The sequence below is a fragment of the Hetaerina americana genome, unplaced genomic scaffold (genome assembly GCF_022747635.1).
Source record: "Hetaerina americana unplaced genomic scaffold, ioHetAmer1.1.p SCAF_4, whole genome shotgun sequence".
NCBI classification, from domain to species: Eukaryota; Metazoa; Arthropoda; class Insecta; order Odonata; family Calopterygidae; genus Hetaerina; species Hetaerina americana.
Window position 1 is genome coordinate 94,729,439 of NW_027286985.1, and position 25,079 is coordinate 94,754,517.

The 25,079-nt window shown below is 39.5% G+C and overlaps 1 protein-coding gene across 1 annotated transcript in view; it reads right to left on the minus strand.

Annotated features, from left to right (window-relative positions):
• The window catches only part of LOC139692514 (zinc finger protein 296-like), a 146,172-nt gene that overhangs the window by 24,419 nt on the left and 96,674 nt on the right, over positions 1-25,079 (minus strand). The window contains exons 3-4 of the mRNA XM_071590734.1: positions 9,432-9,724; positions 3,662-3,796 (exon numbers count right to left, since the gene is read on the minus strand). Of these exons, the coding sequence (XP_071446835.1) occupies positions 3,662-3,796; positions 9,432-9,724 (428 nt within the window). The remainder of the gene's footprint in view (positions 1-3,661; positions 3,797-9,431; positions 9,725-25,079) is intronic.

The window sequence follows — 25,079 nt, forward strand, 5'->3', positions numbered from 1 at the left end:
CCAATAAATTTAGGGCTATAAAGAGAATATGATGCCGATGAGTATAAATGAGATAGTCACCCATTCATGCTTTATTACAATATGGTAGAGTCGTTAAAGGTAATAGAATAATAATGTAAGGGTAGGAAACATCAAACGTAAAGAACAACTAGAACGTTGAGGAAAATTTTGAAAGAGGAATATCTACATATGTCCTCACTTATGAGGGCAAAATTTTATCATGAAACTTTGTTAGATCAGTATTAGTATCCATCCCAAAAAATGTTAAACAGCCTTTATGTGAAGACCAAAGGGGCTCTAAATTTGATATCACGAACAGGTACGTGGGAAATACTTGAGCTCATCAAGAAAAGGACAGAATTGAAGGTAAATGACCACTTGGGGGAGTTGCATTGGGTTTAGAAAGGAAAGGGGAGTAATCAAGTTGTGATGCCATAGCAGGGATGTGGTTACTAATAGAAAATATTCTAAAATATAACCGGAGTAAATCTATTTGCACGGCGGTATTCGAGGAGGCGTTTGATAGAGTTAACCAGAAAGAATTACTTAACGTACTGTAGGATATAGGAGTGAATTGGAGGGATAGGAGGCTAATTCAAAACCTGGGCATATCTCCGATTACACGTGCGCGGAATGTGGATGGAAAGCCGAGGCGTGTAGTGCCGGGGAGGGGTATTTGCAATTTATGATCACAAATACCTATCAGATTATATGCGAAGGAAAATGTAGATGGGTCTGCGAAAGACTGAGAATGAGTAACTGAAAATTTGAATTTGCAGACCAACAAGTCTCATTCAACCAATTAGTCTAGGAATTACAGCACAACTATTACACAGTCGGTGTAATAGTTGTGGAATGTGAGTCAATCATACGAAAATAAAGCAATAAAATTTCTCACGAATTACGAACAATAATTAAAACATTAAAGCTGGAGGGAGCAAAATAGAGCAAGTAAATTATTTCACTTATTTAGGAATTATTTTAGACGAAAATGGGCAAAGAAGTACTCGTCATGGGTTATCAATGCGAAGATTGTTTTGTCCGCTCCGAACTATACTCTCCCTATCTGCCAATCTCTTGTACCCATTGTTCAGGTCTTATATCCATAGAATAGTATGCATAACTCTTGAAGAATCGCTGCATTATGTCCATTCCAATACTTTTGACAACTTCCAAGATACTGCGGGAAATGTGGTGGCAGTAACTTTTGACGGAGTCATCCGCTAATATCCATTTCAGTGCAAAGATTTCAGAGTGTAAAAATCATTCGTATTGACCAGGATTCGAACCCAGACCCCTCGATATCCGGTCAAGTGCTTTGGCCAGTTAAGCTATCGAGGCGTCCTCTTACAATTCTCATCTGAAGATTAAAAAAAAATATTCAGAGTTTAAGAGGACTCCTCGGTAGCATAACTGGCTAAAATACTCGCCCAATTATTGAGGGATCTGGGTTCGAATACCCGTCAAGGCGAATGATTTTTACACTCTGAAATTGTTGCATTGGCAATCTAATACTTTTTTCTCTTAGCAGTCCCTTCTTCTGATAGAAAGTCCTCTTCATAATTCCTATTCTTTTTACTCGTATATCACTCTTGCTTATGCCATCATTGGTGATTCTGCTACCTCCTCTTCAGTTAATCTATTCCACTTGTCCCACTGTGTTTCAGTCTCTTGTAATCTAGTATTATTTGGGAGATTTTCTCCACCAATTCAACTGCGTGCATTAATTTTCCGTTAGTGTAGTTCATTCCGATTGTTTTTAGGGAATGTATCATTCTCATATTTCAGTTCATGTTCTCGAAAGCTTTCTCTAGATCAGGAAATGCGATCGATCAATGTTGGTTGATTGAACCTTTTGTATTCTCTTCTCGAAGATGCATCTGAGAGCGAGAATGGCTTCTCTTGTTCCTCTACTTCTTCTATGTAAATCCAAATGGACCCTCAAAACAACACTCTTCCACTTTCTTCTCCTTTCTTCGGAATATCATTTTATCCAGATTATTCGATACGTGTGTCATCATGTAATTGTACTTAAGGTTTCACATTTTTGTGCCCCTTTCTCTTTTGGTTCAGGGACAATCGCATAACATCTCCAAAACCATCGGTATTTCCCCTCTCTTTATAAAAGATCACATATTTGATTGTTTTACTGTGTCGGGATCTTAATTCTTTTATTATTTCGGGGACGTCATCGATCCCTGAGGCCTTGCTCACTCCTCAACTCTGTTTACTCTGGTATCAAATTAAGATTTAAGGATATCACCTCTTTCGATATCATTATTGTCGACATTATCCTCTTCTTCCAGTATCCTCGCTTGAATTTATTTTCCATCTTAAGGCTCTCCAAACTAATCTTCTTATCTATTTTCCTTACGCTCAGTAAGAATGTCACCATTGCCAAAGCGAATGGCAGTGATCATTCAACGTTCACTAGAATGGTATCTCGCAGTTCCGTGAGCTGCTTCAACTTTTCCCTTAGCAAGGTTAAATTGCTTCGCATTAGAATCGTCATCCATTTTTCTCTAGCTCTTCTCACATACCAGCTAATTTCATTTGTCAACCTTCTGTAGCATATCTGTAGTGCCTTAGTCCCCGAGTTATTGTACTTCTCCTCCCTTCTAATATTTTCCCATTATATTTTCAATGGTCCATAGTTTTCTTTCTAAAGGCTTGCTTCGGGCCACCATCTTCCTCGTGGCTACTTAAATTCCTACCTTCGTTTACTTCAATATTTCTTCCATCGCCGCTGTGACATTAAGTTTTTCAATTTATTTTTTCATTTTCTGCTGAAAATCCAACCGTGTCTCAGTTTGCTTCCACATGACTGACTCCAATTGAGACTTTGTTACTTTTTTTTTGCTTCTTGGAAGTTCGGATGACACTAGAATCAGCGCTAAATTGTAAGAGTAATGAAAGAATTTCATTACGTAAAGGAGCACGTATAACGATAAGAATGTTAATTGGAATACTTCGTAAAGTTGCGAAGCAAAAATTAACGAAAGTTTTCATTAATACACTGTTTAAGTAGATCATAAAACTTGATTGTTGAGGTAAGAGAACAGGAGAATATGTTAGAGGCTTTAAAAATAGGAAAAACATGAAAAAATGGATGAAAAGTTACAGTGCCAATAATGAAATAGAAGAAAAGGTTAAAAGGAATTGAAATGAGACCAAAAAGATGGATAAAGATGATTTAGAAAGGGTATGATATGCTTTAAAGGATTATAGTTGAGAGAAATTGGGGTAAGCATGTTTGAAGGTGGATAAGATAAGGCAGTTGGAATTAAATGACAGACGGTAAAATATGTGGTTTTAGAATAGTTTAGTGTAACAAAATGTGTATAGTGTTTAGATAGAAATATAGCAAAGTATAAGACCTTTAGTTCTCCCAAAATATAAATTGACCGGAAGGGTACTCCAATTCCCAAAATCCCCCCGATCGATTAAATGTAGCCGTGCCAGATGCAAAACCTATTCGTGGCTGATTCCTCGCGGAAGGTGCAGGGTGACCACAGGTCTATAGATTTTTCAATTGATGAGGAATTTCCTGGACTTCATGGAAAGTCAAGAGGGATGAAGAATCACCCATCCTCTCCATCCCGGGCTCCCCATGGACTTTTAATATCAAGGTTGAATCTGTTTTAATGCTGATGATACTCACTGCTTTTAACTCCATTGAGGGTGTGGCATTTACAGGTGAACCTGAGCTTGCAGTACGTCCTCTTGTGGTCCAATAATTCCTGTAGTTCAGTGAACATCTCTCTGCAGTTTCCACATATGAGAATGTCTGGATTACCTGGAAAAATCAATAACGTTAATAATGAGACATCTGTAACTATGGATTTATATCTTGGAAAGGCACCGTCTCATCAGGACAAAGAAAACTAGTTAGGTTGGAAGGAGTATTTCACATCCGTGTTGTAAAAATTGCTAAATTAAAGTAGTAGTAGTATATAGAGAAAGTGACCGATAGCTAAGGTCATTTGCGCCTAGAGGGATATGGAGAGGAAAGTATGAAGGGACGAGAGAAACCCGGCGTCGGCGTTAGCCTACTCTTCACAAAAGGCGCTGAGGGGTCCGCAAATTAACGTCCCAACCGACGGACGGCATACTCAATCAAAGTGCCCTCCACAAAGATTAAAGTTTGCAAGGTTCATCGAAGTGATATTTTGGGTGAGCTTTTTAAACAATTGATTGAATTCAATATTTACATTCTTGTAAAACAGAGGCAATAGATTTTTGATAAATTGGCTTTATTTTAATATAATCTCCAGTCTTAATTCTTGTCACAAGCATCTAGGGGTCATTGACTTCAATGTATTCCCGACTCCAATGATAATTCCACAAAATTTATAACTCGACAATATAAAGAGCCCACATCTCTTGACTTGACATTTTCGAAGATCAAGAGTAGACTCCTAAGGAAGTGAGAAGTAAGATCGAAAGTAATATTTTGCAAAAGTTAAGAGTTACTATTATCATGTCCTGATTTCTTTTCCGGCATCGAATGTATATTGAAGCTGCTGCATCCGTATGGCAGGATAATGGCTGACATGCTCCTCTCCTCCTCGTCAGTTTCCTTCGCATTAATGTGCGCGTTACGCGCGGCCTTTATGGGCGTGGGAGGGTACCACCCGTAACCGAAGTGCGATGGAGGGCGATGAAAAATTGTGAACCGTCACCTCTCCTTAAATCGCATTAAAAAGAGGCTGTAAGAAGCAAATCCCGCGAGAAATTCCTCATGGGAATCAGTTTATAGGTTTTCTGGAAAAGTTAACGTGCTCCCTTAAGAATATCTCTTGATAATATCTCTGTCCATAAATACGTACGGGATGAGGCCTATACGTTTCAAAACGATCAGTATCTTAGTCTTTGTGAAATAACTTAGATATTTCATCAAAAGTTATACAATAATATATTGAGTATTACTCTTTTCACTCAACATAAATTTTTTAAAGAAAACTGAACTCACTAAAAATTATTGAGGGCATGGTTATGGCATCATTTGAAAATTAAATGTAAATGACTCATCGATGAGGACAGCCATACATCAAAATTTGTCTTGTTTTACTAAGGTACGAGTGTGGCACACCTCATGGCACAATATTTATCGATAAAATATAGTTGTTTTACTTCATTTACTTGACGAACAGAAATCAGATATTCCCAAGAAACTGCGGGAGATGCCGTAACATTAATTTTTAACGGAGTCGTCCGCTAGTTTGCATTTCAATGCAACGATTTCAGAGTGTAAAAATCATTTGCCTTGACCGGGATAGGGGCGATACCGTTCAAGGCGAATAATTTTTACACTCTGAAATCGTTGCATAAACGTAGGTAGCTGTAAAGGTCAGAAGCAACAAATAAACTTTTATGCTGTAAACTGCTCGAAATTTGAGACGAATACGTTATTTCGTAATTGCATATTCTCGCAATAATTTTAATTTATAAAAAATGGGGAAAAAATTAGGGTTGCAAAGGAGCTAAAACCAAAGAAAAAGCTAAAATAAGAGACTTGATGCTTCTTGATCTTGATGCAAACTTCACCTAATCACGATGTCAGTTAATTCTCAGGTAACGTAACTCAAGCGAGAGAAATGCAAAAATTCGAAGCGGGGACTCGGCCTTATTGATGATGCTTTTCTTGCTTCAGAATAAATATAGGGACATAGAATTTGAAATGGAGCGAAAATGAAAAACAATGTAAAAATTAATGAAAAACTAAAACATGATAAAACAGCGAATTTAAAGCTATTGCACGCTGAAAAATTATTTTATCTACGATTGCTGCAAGCAATCTGTATCCTGATGCCAATATGGGAATCAAGGATGCGAATGGTATTAATTTAGATTTCATTTCATGGCTGAATTGCTCTGATAATTTTGAAAATCCGCATTTCCTCTTTTGCATCGAAAAATGTCATTTTTTTGTCCGCAGGATATACGTTTATATTGCGCATGATAGAGTTATTCACCCATTAGATTTCCAAAAAAATTAAACATCACGCGTGTTTCATCAATTAAATCAACGAAATATTCTAAACTATTTCATGAATAACTGCAAAATTAGCGTGGGACTTTTCATAAAGAATCACGCCAAACAAAATCAAAAGGAAATGTCTTTTCGAACAATCTATTCCGAAAAGGCTGCCGATATTTACAATAAAATTTACGTTATCCGCTTCGATTGTCACAATATAAATAAACGTATTTAACTCTTTAGTATCTCTCAAACACCCTCTGTAAAGGATAGAACCTCATAATTCCGCGATTCATTTAAATTGAAACTAATACTGGTCACAGCTGCGACGGAACTGATTCCATCACACTCGAGAACGTCCAGTGCGAAAATTGGAGTTTTTTTAAGGTAATCTGAGCCAAAAATGAACGTGTAATACATATTTTATTTGCATTAGAGTGAAAGTTTTGATAATTTCGTCTCTTTATTACCGAAATAAAATTGATTGTCATCAATTAAATATTTATTCCTTCAAGGGATAACTCGAGCGATGGACAACAGTGTTGTGATAAATGACTTTTCAAATCTACTTTCAACAGCCATTTAAAAGAGAACCGCTACGCCAATTATTAGTGCCCTTGAATAAATGCCAATACTTTTAAATAAATACTAGCAAGGGTACACGTAGTGTGATTCTTTTGGAAAAGGGACGTAAAAACGATGACAAAAAGACAAATGGAGTGACGAATGTCATGCGACGCTATTCGTAAACAATGTCGTTTCCCTGCGCTACGTCCAATCACGTCTATTCTGTTTAACCGCTTATTATTAAACTCCAATAGGCGTGCATTAAGCAGAGAGCACTAAATGAAGGAGGAATCCTTTGGAGAGCATGAGACACTCGTACACAGGGGGTCTGTCCCAAAAATTAGGGGAATAAAAATATTGCAGATCAGATTGCAAATCACTGAAATTCTCCAACATAGAACCATTTTGCATCGATCGACAAACCGACGCCAGCGCCTCTGCGCGGTACGCTTCCTGAAAGACGTCAACGGGAACCTCCTGCTCACGCACTGCGTCACGGTCTCTAGTTACATTTAGCCAGCGTACCAAAATAGTGGCCTTTCAGGCTCCTTTTTATTCTTGGGAATAAATGTCAGCAATAACCACATTATCTAAATATTCGATTCACTTTCACAGGGGCCCAAGAGATCGCGCGAGATCATTACACGAAAAGCCTTCCAATCTTACAAGAGCACCTAGGGGACCATCTTTACGGGATCACACATTTATCATGGCCAAATCTTCTGTAAGAATGCACTATGGTATCCGGAATATTGTTCTGCTAACATTCTGATACTAATGCGTCGATCAGAGTTGATTATGCCTCTCACTTTTTGCAAATATCAGACGCACAGTGTCGTTGACGGACTTCCTCTCAATCAACCTCCTTTGTACTCTCCCTAAACACCTTTCTTAAATGGAAGCCCTTTCTTAAGGACTTCGCTTTCTTCATCTCCATCATGGTCTCCGGACCCGATTTTCCGAGCCTAGCACAAAATAATTAGCGGTACGAATAATATAATAAGACCTTTACCATGCTGCAAGGGTTTAGGGTCCCCTTAGAGATGAATACTGATTGACATCAATATTTGATTTTCAGTTCAACACTATGACGGTAAGGGCCAATGATATTAATACTAGTGAACTCAGAAGATAGCATGGTAAGGTAAATTGAAATAAACCTCAGTTTGGGAACGTGCAGGTGGTAGACGCCAATGGTCGAGATCGCTTTCCTTTCGAAATGTATCACAAAAGCAATTAGAGGCACCGCCTGATCTTCTAGAGGAAAACTTCTGGGGTCATAATTACTTTAGAAGTGGCCATATTAACTTAGAAGTTCATTACCACGGCCAATACCATTACATGTCATACCTATATAAACGATGAAATACTATTTAATACTAGAAGATATCATTAAAATCTAAATAAAAATGATTACCAGGATCGAATCTAACATTTGGTGGACAACTTAGATGGTTACAACAGCCATTTATTTTGATTTGCTTCACAGTAACCCGAAAATATGTAAGTTACCTCTTACAATTGACTAAAAACAAATAGAAAAATTAAACATACCCAAGGCCGCTGTTTATGCACAATAGTTTTGATATTATCCTCGGGGAGACATTGGCGTGGGTTCTCCTTTATGAGCTTTAGGCGTTCGCAAAGTTGCAAAATATTATTATTACACTTAACATAATACACTCTAAAAAAATTAGAGATAAAAAATAAATGAGCACGTCCGACTACGAAAATTTATTGTCATCTGCCGAAGTGAGAAAAAATTCGAAGGAATAAGAGAGGTCTTGCGAAAACCATTTATTCAGTGCTGTTTTAAGAACTCTATAACAATTTTCATTAAGAAATATAGAGCGGGAGCATAATATTATTACGACAAATTATCACTGAAAAGATAAAATTTTATATTCAAAAAACTTCTGCATGATTTGTGACGAAAATATTAAACATTTGAAAATTTGATCCATATATTCTGAGTTTTCATTTTCTCATCCATAAACATGAAAAACGATGCTTACTTAACATTTTGAAATTTTGGTCTTCTCTATGTTATCTGAAGAGAGTTAAAACCATTCAATGGTCCCTTCCCCATTTTGTTTCTTCACCGGGAATACACCGAAAGACATTTGAAAAATAAACAATAAAGAAAGATTACATAATTTGGCTACCTGAATTCAAAAAAATAATTAAATTATTGGTTGAATACCAGCTTAGCTCGCTTACCCAGCCGAAATTACTGGTGCACTGCAGCTTAGAATTTCATACCAACAGATACCTATCAATTATAAAGAAGAATAGCTGTTCCTGACATTAGACCATAATCAGTTTTCCTATCGCTCAAAGGCAAACTAATTTTCCCTTAACGTAAGAATACTTTGCTGTAAGCAATCGGAGTATATGTCAATTACACACGCCTCCATTAAACACTGCAGAGCGTGTAAAACCACATAATTACTGGGAATAGTTTATTTTCATGTGAAACAAACAGCCGATTGAGAGTAAATAGAAACTGAAAACAAGCCTCTCATTTAAATTTATCATTGATTCAAACGATGGCGTGTTTAATCAGTTTTAACAAATTTGAAGAAATTTTACCTTAGTGATGAGCTGGAAAATGGATAGTACCGGTTTTAAAGTCTCTCCACATGAAAGTGAGTTTCCCATGTTCTAAAATGTTAAAATAGCCCGCATGGATTGAATAACTTTTCAGAAAACAATTAAATGTATGTTAAGTAAAATAGCTAATAGATAAAACCTCATGATTTCAATGCCATTGAATAATTATCGAAGCGACGAATACACTTTCGTCCCGACAATGATAAATGTACACTGTCGAAGCAGCGTTACCGCTTTCACTTCCGCTCCTGTCAGACAGGGCACCACTTACTGTATGACTTGAGTTGGTGCATGGGCGCCGAGATGGTGGTGGTTCCCTTGGGGTGGTGGTGACCCCCGACGGCGGCGCCGCTGTTGGCGGCGGCGGCAGCAGCGGCCGCGAGGGCCGAGGCGGTCAGCTTGGCGGCGGCCGAGAGTGTGGGCAGTGGCCGGGGGGCGGCAGCGGCGGGGGCCGAGAGGGGCGGCCCCGGCGGCGGCGGGGGCGGCACCATCAGGCGGGGACGCTTGAGCGGGGGCACCAGCCGTGGGGGAGGGCCCGCCGGAAAGGCCGCGGAGGCGTAGTAGCTGCGAAGAGAAGGGAAAGGGATGGTTAGTCGAATTGCTCAAATCTCTCTCAAGGTACAAATATACTAAAGGGATTCATTAAAATATACGGTAATTTTTTCATGTGTTACAATGGTTGTCCAGCAAGTAAGCTCCGTTTTAGTTTAGCGTGAGAATTAATGGAGGGAATCGAATAGGTCACTGTATTGACGCACACAGTAGGTCAGTGCGCCTCGACCTGCAGTTGTTGGAAGGTCGCCCCGGTTGTCGTTTGTTTACATTAACGAGTCAAAATGAGCAATACTAATGAAATTCCAGCAAACTTAGAAGTTCGGTCAGTGATCATGTTTTTACTGATCAAAATGCTTCAAAGCTGCTGATATGTAACTGGAAATTTATGCTCTGTATTAACCAAATGCGATGAGCGACAAGAGTTGTGCGTCAGTGTTGTTCAGAGTTAAGAGTGAACGGACAAACGTCCATGATAATGACAGACGTGGCCACATGTTTGGGCTATGAATTGCACCATAAAATTTACGGAAAGTTCGCAAAAACCGGCGTTTTACTGTAAGATATCTGAATTCTATATAAAGTATGTACAGATTTCTACGACTCTGTTGCATGGAAGTACAGGGTTCGTCCGGAAAATAAGTGTACTGATTTTTTCCCGCCGCTCCAGGCGCGCCCAGCACCGCTCTGACGGGCTGCGATTGGAGGGGGGTATGTTGGCAAGCGACCCTGAAAAAGGCAGTCGGCTTTGAGCTGTGGTGTAGTGAGGAGCTCTGTTAACGCGAACCTCCACGCTCGACCCACGTCACGGAACGCGATGCCGAAGCAGCGTTATTCCATCAAATTTGCGGTAAAGCTTGGGAAAGTGTTCGGATGATAGCAGAGCAGTGTAATGTGCCAAAAACAATAGTGCACGAGATTATTAGGGAGCAATTACAGATGCGAAAAATTTGTGCAAAGTTGGTGCCGAAAGTGCTCAGTGATGATCAAAGACTCAATCGTTTGGAAATCGCGACACAACTTGCGGATCACTGCAAAAATGATCCACATTTTTTAGAGAACGTTGTTTCGGGTGACGAGACCTGGATCTTTGAGTACGACCCGGAGTCGAAGAGACAAAGTGCGGAGTGGCACACCCCATCATCACCCCGTCAAAAGAAAGCTCGCAAGAGCAAATCTCGGATCAAGGCGATGCTCATTGTCTTTTTTGACAAAAGGGGAGTCGTCCACTACGAATTTGTACCTGAACGACAAACTGTAAATGCTACATTTTACGTCCAAGTGCTCGACAGGCTTCGAAAACGAGTCGCCCGCGTCCGGCCAGCGATCAAAAACATCTAGCGGCTGCATCACGACAATGCGCCGTCTCACACCGCGCTTGTCGTGTCGGACTTCTTGGCCAAGCACGGCGTGGCAACGCTGCCGCACCCACCCTACAGGCCGGACTTGGCACCACCGGACTTCTTTCTGTTCCCGAAGATAAAGAGGAGTTTGAAAGGAACGCGATACGGGACTTTGGACGCCGTCAAAGAGGCCGTGACGACGTGTCTTCGAGAGGTTCCCGATGATGCCTTCGCGGGAGCGTTCCAGGAATGGGAACGCCGCTGGAACAAGTGTATCGACTCACAAGGGTCCTATTTTGAGGAATATTAGCTTAAGATATGTAAAAAAGTAATAATTTTTTTTCCTGAGCTCAGTACACTTATTATCGGCACGAACCCTGTACGACTGAAAAGTAAGGCTTCTACATGCTATGTGCTCGTCTCGACGATGAACTTCAAGATGCCGTTATCGGTGGACGGCGATTACAGGGGGCATAATTTCATGCGGAAGGACTTTTAATACTAGTTCAGAGATATTGCAAATGTTTAAATCTGTTTTTCAAATATGTATACGAATAGTAGAGATGTGTAGTTTTGAAATGAAAGTGTTACATTCCAGTTCATTTTTTATAGCGTAACGGAGGTTAATTTCTGGACAGCCCTCGTAATTACACAATTTACGCTATGATGTGTCGCTAAATGTATTCGGCCATTAGTAAATTCGTGTTCATTTGGTCATATTTGGGTGAAATGCTTAAAAATTACATTGCGGTCTACATTATATCTCGTGCCTATGATTCTGCTAACATGCAGTTTGGCTGGTTAATCGACATTATGACATGAGCTGACTTAGAAGAAATGTTGCGGTTTGCGGGAATAAGAGTTTTTTTCACTGAAAGAAAAAACTCCGTTGGATTATTAATACACTTTCCTTAGTATTTGAGAATAAGATTATTAAAAATAGATAGAATTTGGATTGGGATGATGATTTGTAAAGGTCTGTCAAAGAAAGTGTGCAACACCGACCGATATATTCGTAAAATTAAAGAAATAGGTTAAGCCAAAATTGAGAATGAAAAAGACTTCAAGGGAACAGCTACATGAATAGTGATAGCAATAGAGGACTCAGTAGTCTATTAACATTTTTGGATAGACAAAATAATTTGACCCTTGTGAATAGTAACTTATTAATCAATGTGGTCTTGGAATACCTTGTTTCAACCAATCTGCCGATTCGCATTGCCCACGAATTCTCCAAAGCTAAAACTGAAACCCCTGGGGCTGATTCTTTAGCAAATTGGGGGAATAGTTATATGCTTCTACAGCTCTCCTCTGGGCCCTTCCTGAAAAAATACTCATTTTACTCGCTGTATATTTAAAAAACTGGCACGGTATCCGCACTGCCCAAACGGACATTTCTACATCGAATAAACCTATTACGATCTCAACTGAAATCGATTTTCAAATAGATGGATTGTGTGAAAAGTATCGTAAAAAGTTTCGGAAAAATAGATTAATTTCAGATTTTGCTAAAATGATTCAAAATTCTCCAAACAGTGCCTTGAGTACACACAGTAAACACAGTAAACCGTACACACTTTTTCCAGCATCTTCTCCGCAACTCGAAGGCTCCCTGGTATGCGGAAGGTTCTTAAGGGTACGCGTCCAAGCTCCTTTGAAGGCATTTAGGGCCCCATGGTATGGCAGGGCCCCATATCCTTTGAGGGAGGATTCCACTTTTGGGAATAGGAAATAGTCTGCTGGGGCCAAGTAAGGGGGTTGGGGAATCGTCGCGATGCCATTGCAAAAGGTATTTTCAAGTAGACACTCGACTTTGCTCTCTTCGTCGTCCCTACAAACACATTCGGGACGAGTGTAGCGTAGATCTTTCGCATCAGAAAATTTTATCTGTCATCTTATTAATGCTAATACGATCTGTGATCATGTGTACACTTCACCGACCGCCTGAATTCAGCACTTCACGCGCACGTCGGGAAAAAAATGTTACAGATACTTGTTGTACAAGCCTTGCATCTCCATTTGTACGTTATGACCAAACTCATTACTGACGCAGTTATATTAACCAAGTTTATATAACATGAAAATGGCAACCCCACACAAGTTCATTCCAATGTAGAATGGGAAATATATAGAGATAAAAAATACGAAGGTTAAGACTTCCGATAGTTGGAAGGAGGAAATGACTTGTGTTGGGGAGAGATGAATGGAATAGGAAGAGAGAAGAGTAGAGGAAGCAGGCGTCCTCGCAAGCATCGATTGTGAATCATTTGTCCGCGGGAGCACGAAAGGGGAAGAGTGTCACCCGGAATGTGCCCGGGATGTCTCCAGGGGGGAGCGGACAGGATTCTCCTTCTCCGGGGGGGTGGAGGGTTCCCGCCCACACCTCCGCACACACCGCGACGGCACCAACCCCCATTTCCAAACGGGAGGACCTCCTTCTCTTCTTTCCAGAGACGGTGGCCTCCTTGTCGGATGCCTTCCCACCTCAAGAAGAACGTCACTTCCGCAGCCGCGTATTTTGCGTTTCTGCGACGCTTTTTCGCTGCCTCTCCCGTCACCAACCACCCCTTCCGCCGACCCCTCGTGGCCCCCTCACCAATTGAGGAGCGGTGGTTGGCGCTCCATTCCCTGAACCCTGCCCCTTCGGTGTCCCTCCACTTGTCACGAGGAAGGACGGGAGGTGGGAGGGCGGTGCCTTCCTCGGCACCACTCACGATGAATTGGCGTGGGGATTGACAGCGGCGTCGCCGACGAGGCGTGGGTTAGCGGCCGGCCGACAGGGGTTCCGCGCCCCTCTAACCCAATCGCCCTTCGTCGCGTGCCTTCCTCGTCGGGGCAAGCAAGCACGCGTGCCCAACCGAGGATTTTCTTGGGCGCCTCTACCAGGGACATCCTCCACAAATCGGCGCAAATTATTATTTGGTAATGATATCTCGATGAGACTTCTTTCTTTCGGGAGGATCGTTTCGATCAGTGCTCGAACTGCTTGATAATGGATACCAGTATTACGTTGAACTGCGCGAGTTGGAGTAACATAGGCGCTAATCTCAAGTATTTCTCACCGAGATACAGTCCTATTCCGTTTCCTTCGCTACCAAGTAAAATCGTGCACTGGAGGCAGTTCACCTCACCTTTGCAGAATATCCACCATTACGCCGAAATAAGTGACAGCGCACTTTTTACGACATTTTTCAGTGATCAAGTGCTCGAGGGTCAAATGAAATTTCATGCGATTACGTCATTTGAAAAAGTATCCAGAATTAATTTAAAATTGAATATAAAAATTTTTCCAAATGTTGGTTTGACGTTTCATAACGTTGGTTTTATAGTTTTGCTTTTGTTCCGGACGGTAGCCGCATGAGGGGAAAATTTCAAATTTAGGGACTCTCAGACGTCATTCCTGTGGTGCCTGAGAAATCAGCCACATCTTGTGAGAAGACGACCGAGGCAGGTTATATTCCCACTCGATAGAAAATTTGTGTCTGTCTCACCCCGACCAGGGACATGCCGGGAACCCCTCTCTCGCTCGTGGACAGCCACGAGTCGTGGTGGTGTTGGGGTAGACTGACGGGCTACGTTGGCACTAACCAGATTTGCAGCCCCATGCCCATAGAACAGGTGTGAAAGCTCAGACAGCCACGGTGTTCGCGACATGAGGAAACAGTGTTAGCATTTCGATTGACATTTGACCCACATATTGTTGAAATAGCTTTGTAAATTATGACATTTGTTCATTAATCATTATAGTTTGCATGTGACAAATTACAATTTTTCATGCAAGATGTACAATGTTTGCATAAAAAGTAAAGTAACAATTTGTTCCTGAAGTAGATTGCGTGAAGTACTGAATTCCAGACCGTCAGTTAAGTGTGCACATGATCGAAGATATTATATTGGCATTGATTAGATGACCGTGCACACCCTTTTCACTGAAAATTAGGCGATGCGAAAGATCTGCGCCAAACTCGTCCTCAAAGTCTTTGGACAAACGACCAAGAGAAGATTCGAGTGTCTCCTTGCAAAGACCTTCTGCAAACGTCATCGCAACGATTCCCCAACCCACTTACAGCCCTGACTTGGCACCAGCAGGTTATTTCCTATTCCCAAAAGTGAAAGGCTCCCTCATTCAAAGGACACCACCATGAGACCCCAAGTTAATCCGTCAAAGAAGCTTGCACATGTACCCTGAAGTACCTTTCGGAACTCGCCAACCAGGAACCCTTCGAGTAGGGGAAAAGCCGCGCGCAAAAGTGTGTCGAAGTTCAATGGATGTACTGATTGAAGAATTTTGAGCCATTGTAGCCATATCTGTAATAAATCTATTTTTACAGTAGTTTTCCCGATACTTTTTATGCCAACCATGTATTTCATCTGAAAATGCATTAACCTATCTCCCACCATCGGAAGGAGCCAATGGGTGAACAGAATCCCCGCCGTAGGGATTTGACATCACAATCTTGGAGAGCATACACATCAGCCATTAAACCTTTATTGGTTTGCATCATGTCTATTACGATACCAGTAAACCTCTTGGGGAATATCAACAGATACCTTTCTGTACGATGAGCTCCCTAAAGTACCACTCTGCACTCGTCTATATTCTTACATTTACGTGCCTCAAGTGAGGGAGGGTTTTGTGATTTCAATGTCCAATGATAATTCACTCAGAGATATTACTCATTGAGCATATTTTCATCCTTCATTCATAACTCCTCGCCTCACGAGCACATACCCATCCTTCTGAACATTACCCAGCCATAAGGTCTAACGCTTTGAGATCTAAAACCCTCAATCAAACTCATCGGAAATACTAGTCCATATAATTCTAACAGGATGGTTCAATTTAATAATTGAGCATTAGAATATCTTTGATGTGAACTCGTGTATGATAATCGATTGACTTTTTTTTATTTCATGATCGTCAACGGCATTTTCATTCGCATTCAACGGGCGGTTAGTTTTAGACGGCATGTCTTGGGGCTGCTCACTTCTCCGCCTTACCGGCAAAAGGGGGAGTCGTCGTCCCCCTGCCCCTTCCGAGCAGGAAGAATGCCCTTACCCCCTCCACCCTCAATCTACACGATTTCCTCTTCTCCTTGACTCTCGCCGAAGAGGTTCCGGGGCAGCGGCCTTCCTCTCTTCTTTCCGTCTATTCTCCAAGCGGACCGTATTTCTCTTTTTGCCGTCAACGTCTTGACAAGGGGATGCCCTCGACGGGAGAGATTTCAAAGGGACGTGGTGAGGGAGGGTGACAAGAAGGTTGAGATGAACGGAAGAAGGAAGGATGGCGGCTTCCCTCTTTTTTTTCCCTTTTCTCATTGTCGTGCCTTTTTTGGGGGAGTGCGCTCGATTGAGTACGAATATGAACAGCGAAAATCCACCGCCACAGGAGCATCAGCGCATGTAGGTGTGTTTACAACTTATTTGTACCATTTTGCAATTAATAATGGTCTTCGTTTGCTCGGGGAAAAGCAATCCAATCCATTGAAATGGGATAGGAAAAAGATGAATGCGTTATTTGATCTGAGGACATCCTTGGAATTTATTTGATCTTAGGGGGCTCGTATTTTTTGGATAAAAGCGTGTAATATGATCTCGATTACCTCTATATCTATCAAATTTGAGGATAATTTTATTAAGTAAATCAAAAAAATCATTTGGCGCTAAATGATGGCCCCAAATTTTGAATTTGGATTGAAAAATTTGAATTTTCCCAGAGATTATTCATCATTCTAATCCGTTCATCCATATCTATGCAGGGAGGGATTGCACCGTTGTTTTGTTTTACGCGTAGTCAATTAATTGTATTAAGTCAATGAATGAGCTATCCAGTCAGTCAAAGGTTTACACTCAGTGACGAGCGCATTAGAAAATCAATGAGATAGATATGGAATGAGAATATATGTAAACTAAACAAAGGTTATGTGCTTATCGAAAAAAAGAGTAGAGGAAAGTTAAATTAAATAGGAGGGCAAATATTAGAGCTGGTGGAACATTATCCCTATCTTGAAATTATTTCAAATAAAGATGGCCAAAGTATTAGGGACATAATAAGACGAATTGCATTGTACGAAGAAGCTAGCACAAGGAGTAGCACGTTGAGTAAGGAGTTTAATGAACTGCTCGTCAAAACTTTGATATAGAGCGTGGTTTTGTACGAAAACGTGGTCGTCGGAGCTAGATATAATATATTGGAGGCTTTTGGAAAGTGAATGCGGAGAAGGACGGAAACGATGAAATGTGCAAGAAGAAAAACAAACAAAGTACTAGACACGGTGATGGGTGGGGGTGGGAAAGGACTTGCTTGGAGGAGTTCAAAGGTGAAAAAAAAATGCGGAAGGATAAATCGAAAGTTTAATGGGAAGCATACTAATTGGCATTGGGATTTTGAAGACTGTGATAGAGGGGAGAATGTTAAGGGTAAACAAAAAAGGGGCAGGAATGTAAGATAGGAAGGATGTTGGACAGAACGAAGGGAGGAAGGAAGTATTGCAGAATTGAAGAAGGGTTAATTAGTGTAGTGAAGGGTGTCAAATTGTCTTGCTCATTAAGGGTTGAAAATGAAGCAATGATTGATCTGTGTTCATAATAAACGTAGCTTAAACGGAAAACTACTAAATTAATATGAGTTTTAGTGCCTTTCATAGCAGTAGTATATTTTACCGTAGTACTAAGCTAAACGTAGGTATGCATCAGCCCCCATAAAGCTATGCTTTCTTTGGGATGATCATTTTTAAATTCCCATATTATTACGCCGCTTCTTTTGGTTTGTAATAACCTACATTTGTGAAAGCGCTGCTTTCTATCTTTTTTTGCGGCATAAACACAGCCCAATAATTTTTCTTTTTAGCTACGAGTCTGTAGCGCATGTTGTCCGCCGTCCCTAAGCTAATAAAAACCCTTGGATATTGATTTATTTCCCATGATATTTTGGATTAAATAGCTACCCAAATGAAGCCTTTCAATTAAAAAATAATCAACTCCTTAATTATAGTATTATTTATTATGCAGATTTAATTGTAACGCTAAAAATATCTAATTAAATTTAAGAGCATGTAATACTTGCACTAATATTTAAAACTTTAGCAAATTTTGTTTTTATTTATTTAATTTTTTGTTTTTATTTATTAACAAGAATCACATTTCAATAAAAATATTAGTTACTGAAGAGCCCTTGGCGAAACATTACTTTACATAGTATGTGCGTAAAGATTTGCTTGGGACAAACCGCCTTCTGAAACTTCTTTGAAAATTGAAGCGCTGACTAAATTGACTAAATGCTCCTGGGAGACTCAACGGAATATATGCATCGTAGGTATATCATTCTGTGGTAGCTGGTTTTAGATTGAGCATTGGACGCAATAGACCTCCCGGGGAGAATAAACTCTGATAACTGCTATTAACTCTGCTGATGCCATTCATAACCTTTTGGTTTATGGTGAAGTGGGTATTTAATAAACAAATCATTTCCCTGCCTCCTGCCGTCTGCCAACAAAGAACAGTGACCCGTGCCACACCTGCCTCTATGGCATATTTTGCGGAAGAGTCCTATTTCATGTATCGCAACCATGAGTAAAGCATAAAGACTATGGCGTTTATGTTTCTTATACATTGAATTTCTCTAAAATATCTAGTTTGCAAGTGTAATACAATTTTTGGCACATAATTTTTTCCGAACAAGGAATGCGTTGCAAACTTGACAAAAAATGTGTAATTGTGAAAACTCAATAAAATGTAATTAATTCCTCACTTTTAGATAAATAATGTACAGGGATATTTATTAACAGATGAAATTAACGAGTAAAAATCTTTAATTTATACTCTGCTGCCTAACTCTCATTTGAGACACCCACGTTGAAATTATTTCTCTTGTTAAAAACATTTTTTTATTATTAGATTATTTTCTTTTAATTCACATTAGTATTTCTTTATGGGCTACTTCATGCACAGGACAACTTGAACTAATTTAACTTTTCGAATTAAAATCAATAAATGATTAGTTGTATAAAAGAAATACTGCGGAAATATAAACAAGAATTGTAACTAACAATTCGTTCATCATTAATGATAGTATGCTTAAAATAAAAAAGCAAATGATACTAGTATCTAAATATACATGGAATATGAATGGGCAATATAACGCAGTTAAAGTCAACTTAATTTGATACTCCAAAGAATCGTTTCAACATTATAATGGTATTAAATAAACTAGGTCCATCCACTATACCTATAACTGGACAAACCCAACAGCTACGAGAGTTTCGATCTGAAATCCTTTAAAAATTCCGTTTGGATTAGATATTTTTCGTTAAAATATGAGAAAATTATGGAATTTGTATGGAGAGGTATTTCGTTTTCCCATCCAAAGCACATTCAGAGACTTAAAATATTAAAGCCATGTTGAGGCATGGAAGATTTACCAGAAACTAAATCAAAATGAAGAGGAGCATTTCTATGCAATTTTTTAAATATATTATTCGACACAATTGTTCGAATATTACATATTTTTTAATAAAACTCTAAAATCGATTTACTTAGCCAATATTTTTTGGACCGTATTCCGAAGACCACATTTAGAAGAGTTCGCAAATAATGAAAAACATTCACCTGATCTGTTAAATTTCATTAATAGAAATTGCGAGCAATTTCTTCCTTCATTCCTAATAATACTTCCACCACCTGATTTCAACGCAGAGAGTAACGATACCGAAGAAAAAAATAAATAATATTTATGCGCATCATGTAAAGTCATTTCAAGGATTGTAAAACGGGAAAAATCATTCAAATTTATCCTGTTTCTGTCTCACGTAGGCCTGGCTGTCATAACTTAATTTCAAGAAGAACGCAAGAGATAGAGTGATTAACTGATTATTGAATCAAATGAATAAGCAGCGGTGGAGACAAATAAATAAGAGCCCGCGAATAGGTTAGTCGAGGAGAGAAGGAATGAACGCATGGTGGTGGCCCAGCCAAGTAGAACATGAAATTCAGTGTAGAGAACATATATATAAATATATGTATATATATATATATATATATATATATATATATATATATATATATATATATATATATATATATATATATATATATATATATACATACACACACAAAACACGACATCCCGTCATATGGCGAACAAATATTCATTCACATGGAAATAAATATAAGGAAAAGGGATAGGAACACCTGTAAAGGACGAACATAGGAGACTGCATATATATATATATATATATATATATATATATATATAGGTTTAGTGCGCGCATCAAAACGCCATCCAGCCTCAAATAATTTCCGAACCGTTTCAGCATGTCACATCCAGAGATTCCAATCTTTGTGAGGTAACTTTGAAAAAGAAGACGAATAAAAAAACGAGCGTGCTTGCGGGGACAATAGTAGGAGGGGGCTGGGATGTCCAAACTTCCCTCTCCGTCCCTAGGGTCGTGTGGGGCCGGCGGCGGCCGCCTTTGAGGCGAGGGAAGGGTGCTAGAGAGAGTGTCCCGTAAGCCAACCCGAGTGCATTACGGCGAAGGTTTTGAGGTCCACCGACCGTGCGGGCTGACGGGTGGGGGGGGGGAGGGAGAGGGGGGGGGGCGGGCAACAGGTGGACGGCGGTGGAGTGATTCCGGATGAGCGAGGAATGACTGTGGGGTGAGAAGTTGCTGAAGAGGGCGGGGCGAGAGGATGGGGGGGGGAGATATTTGGCGGCCGGACACGAAACCGCGGCTACTACGTCGCCTATGGTCAAAGGGAAACACCGGGAAATCGTTCCACCACGATGGGCGAGCATGGTTTCGTAGACCCGAAATCCAGACATAATTCCATTTAATTTATCGACCAATGAAGAGTTAAGAGCCTTAAAGAGAGTCTGGAGTTGTAAAAAAAACTCTGTATCCTTAATAAGTCAACTTTACGAAAATTAACAGATTTTACTTAAGACTGATATTCTGGAGTAAAAATATTTTCATCAACTCAGCCGAAACTCATGTGAACGAACCAGCACTCTGAGGTAAATATTTATTTCTGACATATCTCTTTTGCCTTGGCTAAGGTTCGCGGTGGAATAAATCTGCCTCGGAAGAACATTTTACTCTATTTAGTGTACCCTGCAAATACAGGCCTTGAAAAAATCACTGAAATCCATTTAATGTCCTTTAACATATCTGAAATAGTAGATCTGAATGTCAGAAACAGCTGGCATAATGCATTATTTTCTTTTTCCAATTCTTACAGTTTTATGTCCTCTTTTAGCCGTACAAAAAAACCTTTGATGATTTTTTACACCGTCATCTAACACACGTCTGCGTAACATTTTGCATACCAATTACGCCTCAATCACTACGCTCATCATTTCTTCTTCCCCATTAGAGTTCCCACCTGCGGGTTCCTCTCTTTCCCTACCTCACCGCATAATTCTTATTCTCCCCTTCCCGCCACGTTTTATTTTTCCATCTCCCCACGGATTCTTTCCAAAAAGAATAAAATATACTCTCATTCTCATTTTCTCCACAAAGAACAGTTTTCGGAACAATACAACTCCGCACCCCCCCCCTCTTCATCATCTCGCTAGGCATTATTTTTGACTGAGTTTATTTTTTTATGCAATGATCCTTAAATAAAATAGCTACCACAACTGTTGAAATATAAATCCAAAGTAATGTCCCAAGAATACATTTGCCTCAAAATAAGATAAAAATGTTAGGTATTGAGTCTTATTTTTTCTTTATTACTCATGACCAGTTTACAAGGTTTTTTATGAAAAGCACCGGTAGCAATTTTTTACCTGACGTGTGTGTGTGAAGTGCTGAATTCAAATCGTCGGTTAAGTTGGCGCATGATTGCAGATCGCATTGGCATTGATAATATGACAGTACATACACCATTATCAATGAACATTCGGGGATGCGAAACATCTAAAATGAAGCTCGTCCCGAAGGTCTTTGGACGGACTATTAAGAGCCGAGTCGAGTGTCTGCTTGTTAAGACCTTTTGCTATGGCATCGTGACGATTCTCCAACTCTCTTCAAGTCCCGACTTGGCACCAGCAGGCTATTTTCTACTGCCATAAGTGAAATCCTCCCCCTTCTAGGACCTTCTAGAATCTGCCTACTAGGTAGCCTTCGGGTCGTGCAAAAGCCGCCGGCAAAAGTGTGTTAATACTCAAGGAATATGGTTTGAAGAATTTCGAAGAAAAGTAGGAATATCTGAAATAAATCTGTTTTTCACAAAATTTTCTCGATACTTTACATACAAATCATGTACGATTTTTGTTACAACACTTAAGTATAAATATAGTTATAATTAAAAACCCAATCAATTTACATTTGGAAGGTATCATAATATATCATCTATATCATTACACACTGTATAATGACTGTCCTGCATTAGAGCTTTCATTCATTCGCGTTTTTCCTAGACGAAGGGCGGGAGACAGTTTAATTGGGTTTAATATTATATAAAGCCGTCAAACGTTAAATTTATTGATCACATGAAAAATAAAATTTTATCATTTTTATTCAACGGGAGCAGAGTCCAGTGACTGAAAACTCAAATAGATTCTTTTGCACATCTAAATCTATCAAAGTACCTTGGAGAGTTATTTTTCCGACTTTTGAAAAATCCTGCCAAAGATATATCATGATCTAACTCAGATTCACAGTAAGTAAGGTACAACTAATAGCAATAGACTTTTTTTATCCCTAAATAGTGTTTCAGCAAGCCCAACTTTTGTTAGGATTGACTACTATATTCTATCTGGATAGCTAGAATCAAAAAAAAATCCATTACTTTTTTCATTCAGAGTAGATTAGAGGTGCATGCGATTATAGACTCGGTAACGATCAGGGATGGTTCTGGCAATTTTATAGAATATGAAAGAAATAGATCAGTACACACTTCAATTTGGTCCGGGGAAACCTATCCCATAGAACATGGAATAACTCAAAAACAAGAAACCTGCATTCATATGCATCATCATTTCGACATTAAATAAATATAAACACAATTACATGTCAATTTAAAAAAAACTAAAAAATACTAACTGGCATAAATTGAGACGTTATGATTTTTATTATGCTATTTATTTCATTGTCAATTAGTGTGATTATTGTAGATTAAAAGTCTACAAAAATCGGAAAAATATAGCAAAAATAACAGTGGATGAACGGCTAGGGGTGTATGCGAATAAGTTTTCATGAAAAGAAATAGAAGAGAAATTATTATTGGGTATTTTTGATCTGCAGTAAGCTTAAATCTGAAATATTGAACTTAAAATTAAACCTTTTAGCTTTTCCACATAGAAAAATTTTTTTATTTATAACCTAGGTTTCGTTATGGTATAACATCATCAGGTTTATCATATACCATAACGAAACCGAGGTCGTAAATCAAAAAAATTCTACGTGGAAAGGCCAAATGATTTAATTTTAAGTTCAATATGAAGAATTTCCACCAAGTTACGCCAGAAACTGTTTTATTTAAATCGGAAACTTAGCACTGAGAAAATTGTTTTGAGTATATGAGAAACATTATTGTGCAAGTTCATGTACCACTGATCTTTGCATGAAGATTAATATATAAATAAATAAACGAAAGGACTAATTGATTAAATCAATCTCATTTACAGGGCTATTTCCATTAAAGCCTACAGTTATTATTTTGGTATTAATTAATATATGGACGATTTATCTATATTTACCTGAGGATTCACATTCTTAATGATGACGTTTAAACGTTGAAACACGTTTTGTTCTCACAAAAAAACTATTAAATTCAAACCCAGTAGTTTTATCTTTACAGATTTAGAAGTCAAGAGGGTTTAAACAGCCTAATGTATGTCAAGCTTAAAGTTCAAGATCGTCCCATTGCTTCCATTTTGAAGTTCATTTATTCCAAAGTTAACAATTGACAACTTTTTTTAACCTTTGGCCTCATATTGGTGAAACTGAATCATTCCTCCAACCATTGAGGCGCCATTATAATCGTATGCATTTAAGTCCACCGCCCACAACAACACTCATTTATTTATTTTTTCAAATTTCAACCCAAAAATGCATGAATAATGAGACAAAATATATTCCTTGTCCATGTGAACCGAATATCGAATACAATTCCGAGTTACCGAACATTCCCGAGGAAACTCCGCTCAATTGTCTTTCATTCCTCCCTCCAATTTTCTCTCAAGCGACATTAGACTAGTCCGCAATGCTTTGATGCACGGCACGATCGCATCATACCAGGGAGGGTAATAAAACAGATGGGTAAATGATGGTGATGTTTTTGTGCGAAGCGGGTATAAAACTTCATTCTTGCAAATTAGCAAATAATTAAAGGTCTTGGGCTCTGAAAATTTCGGGCTCAAAGTCTCTCCGCTCGGAAAAAGGGAGGAAAATGAAGTTTCGCTGCGAAGCGGAGAATCGGGTTTTATCGGAGGGTTAATTGTCGATTTGGCGAGGGCGGGTGTGGGTGGCGTCACTTGCCTCCCCCTCCTTCCTCACATACACACAGGCACAAGGGAAGGCGTGCGCACAGAAGCGGAGGGGGAGAATTCATTCCGGTTTTAACCGCACCAAACAGCCTTTCATCCCCGCCTGCGCTCCTACCCCCGCACTCGCTCTTTTCCCATTACCGCTTCCATTCCCTCTCCCTTTCCTCCCACCTCCCTCCTCTCTCTGCCTCACGCCCTTTTCCTTTTGTTCCCTTTTTCATCCAATGGAGATCCAAAGTCACGATGCGATAAAATTACGGGCTTTAATGTAAAAAACTTGGCATGGGGATGGCCTGTCAGAAACGTATTCGACCTTGAATTTTCAAGTGCACAGTAATAATGCTAGGGCGGCGCTACTGTGCACATTGGAAGAAGACAGCTTAATGCGCATGCTTGAATTTTTTCTCCGCCTTCGAGTGAGTCAGTCGCTGCCTGGTGGCCGCCATCGAGTGAAGGGCTTTCGTCATACTTGTACCTGTTCATCATTTTTCGTTTTCCTACAATATGACTGAATGAGTTGAAAACAGAACCTACT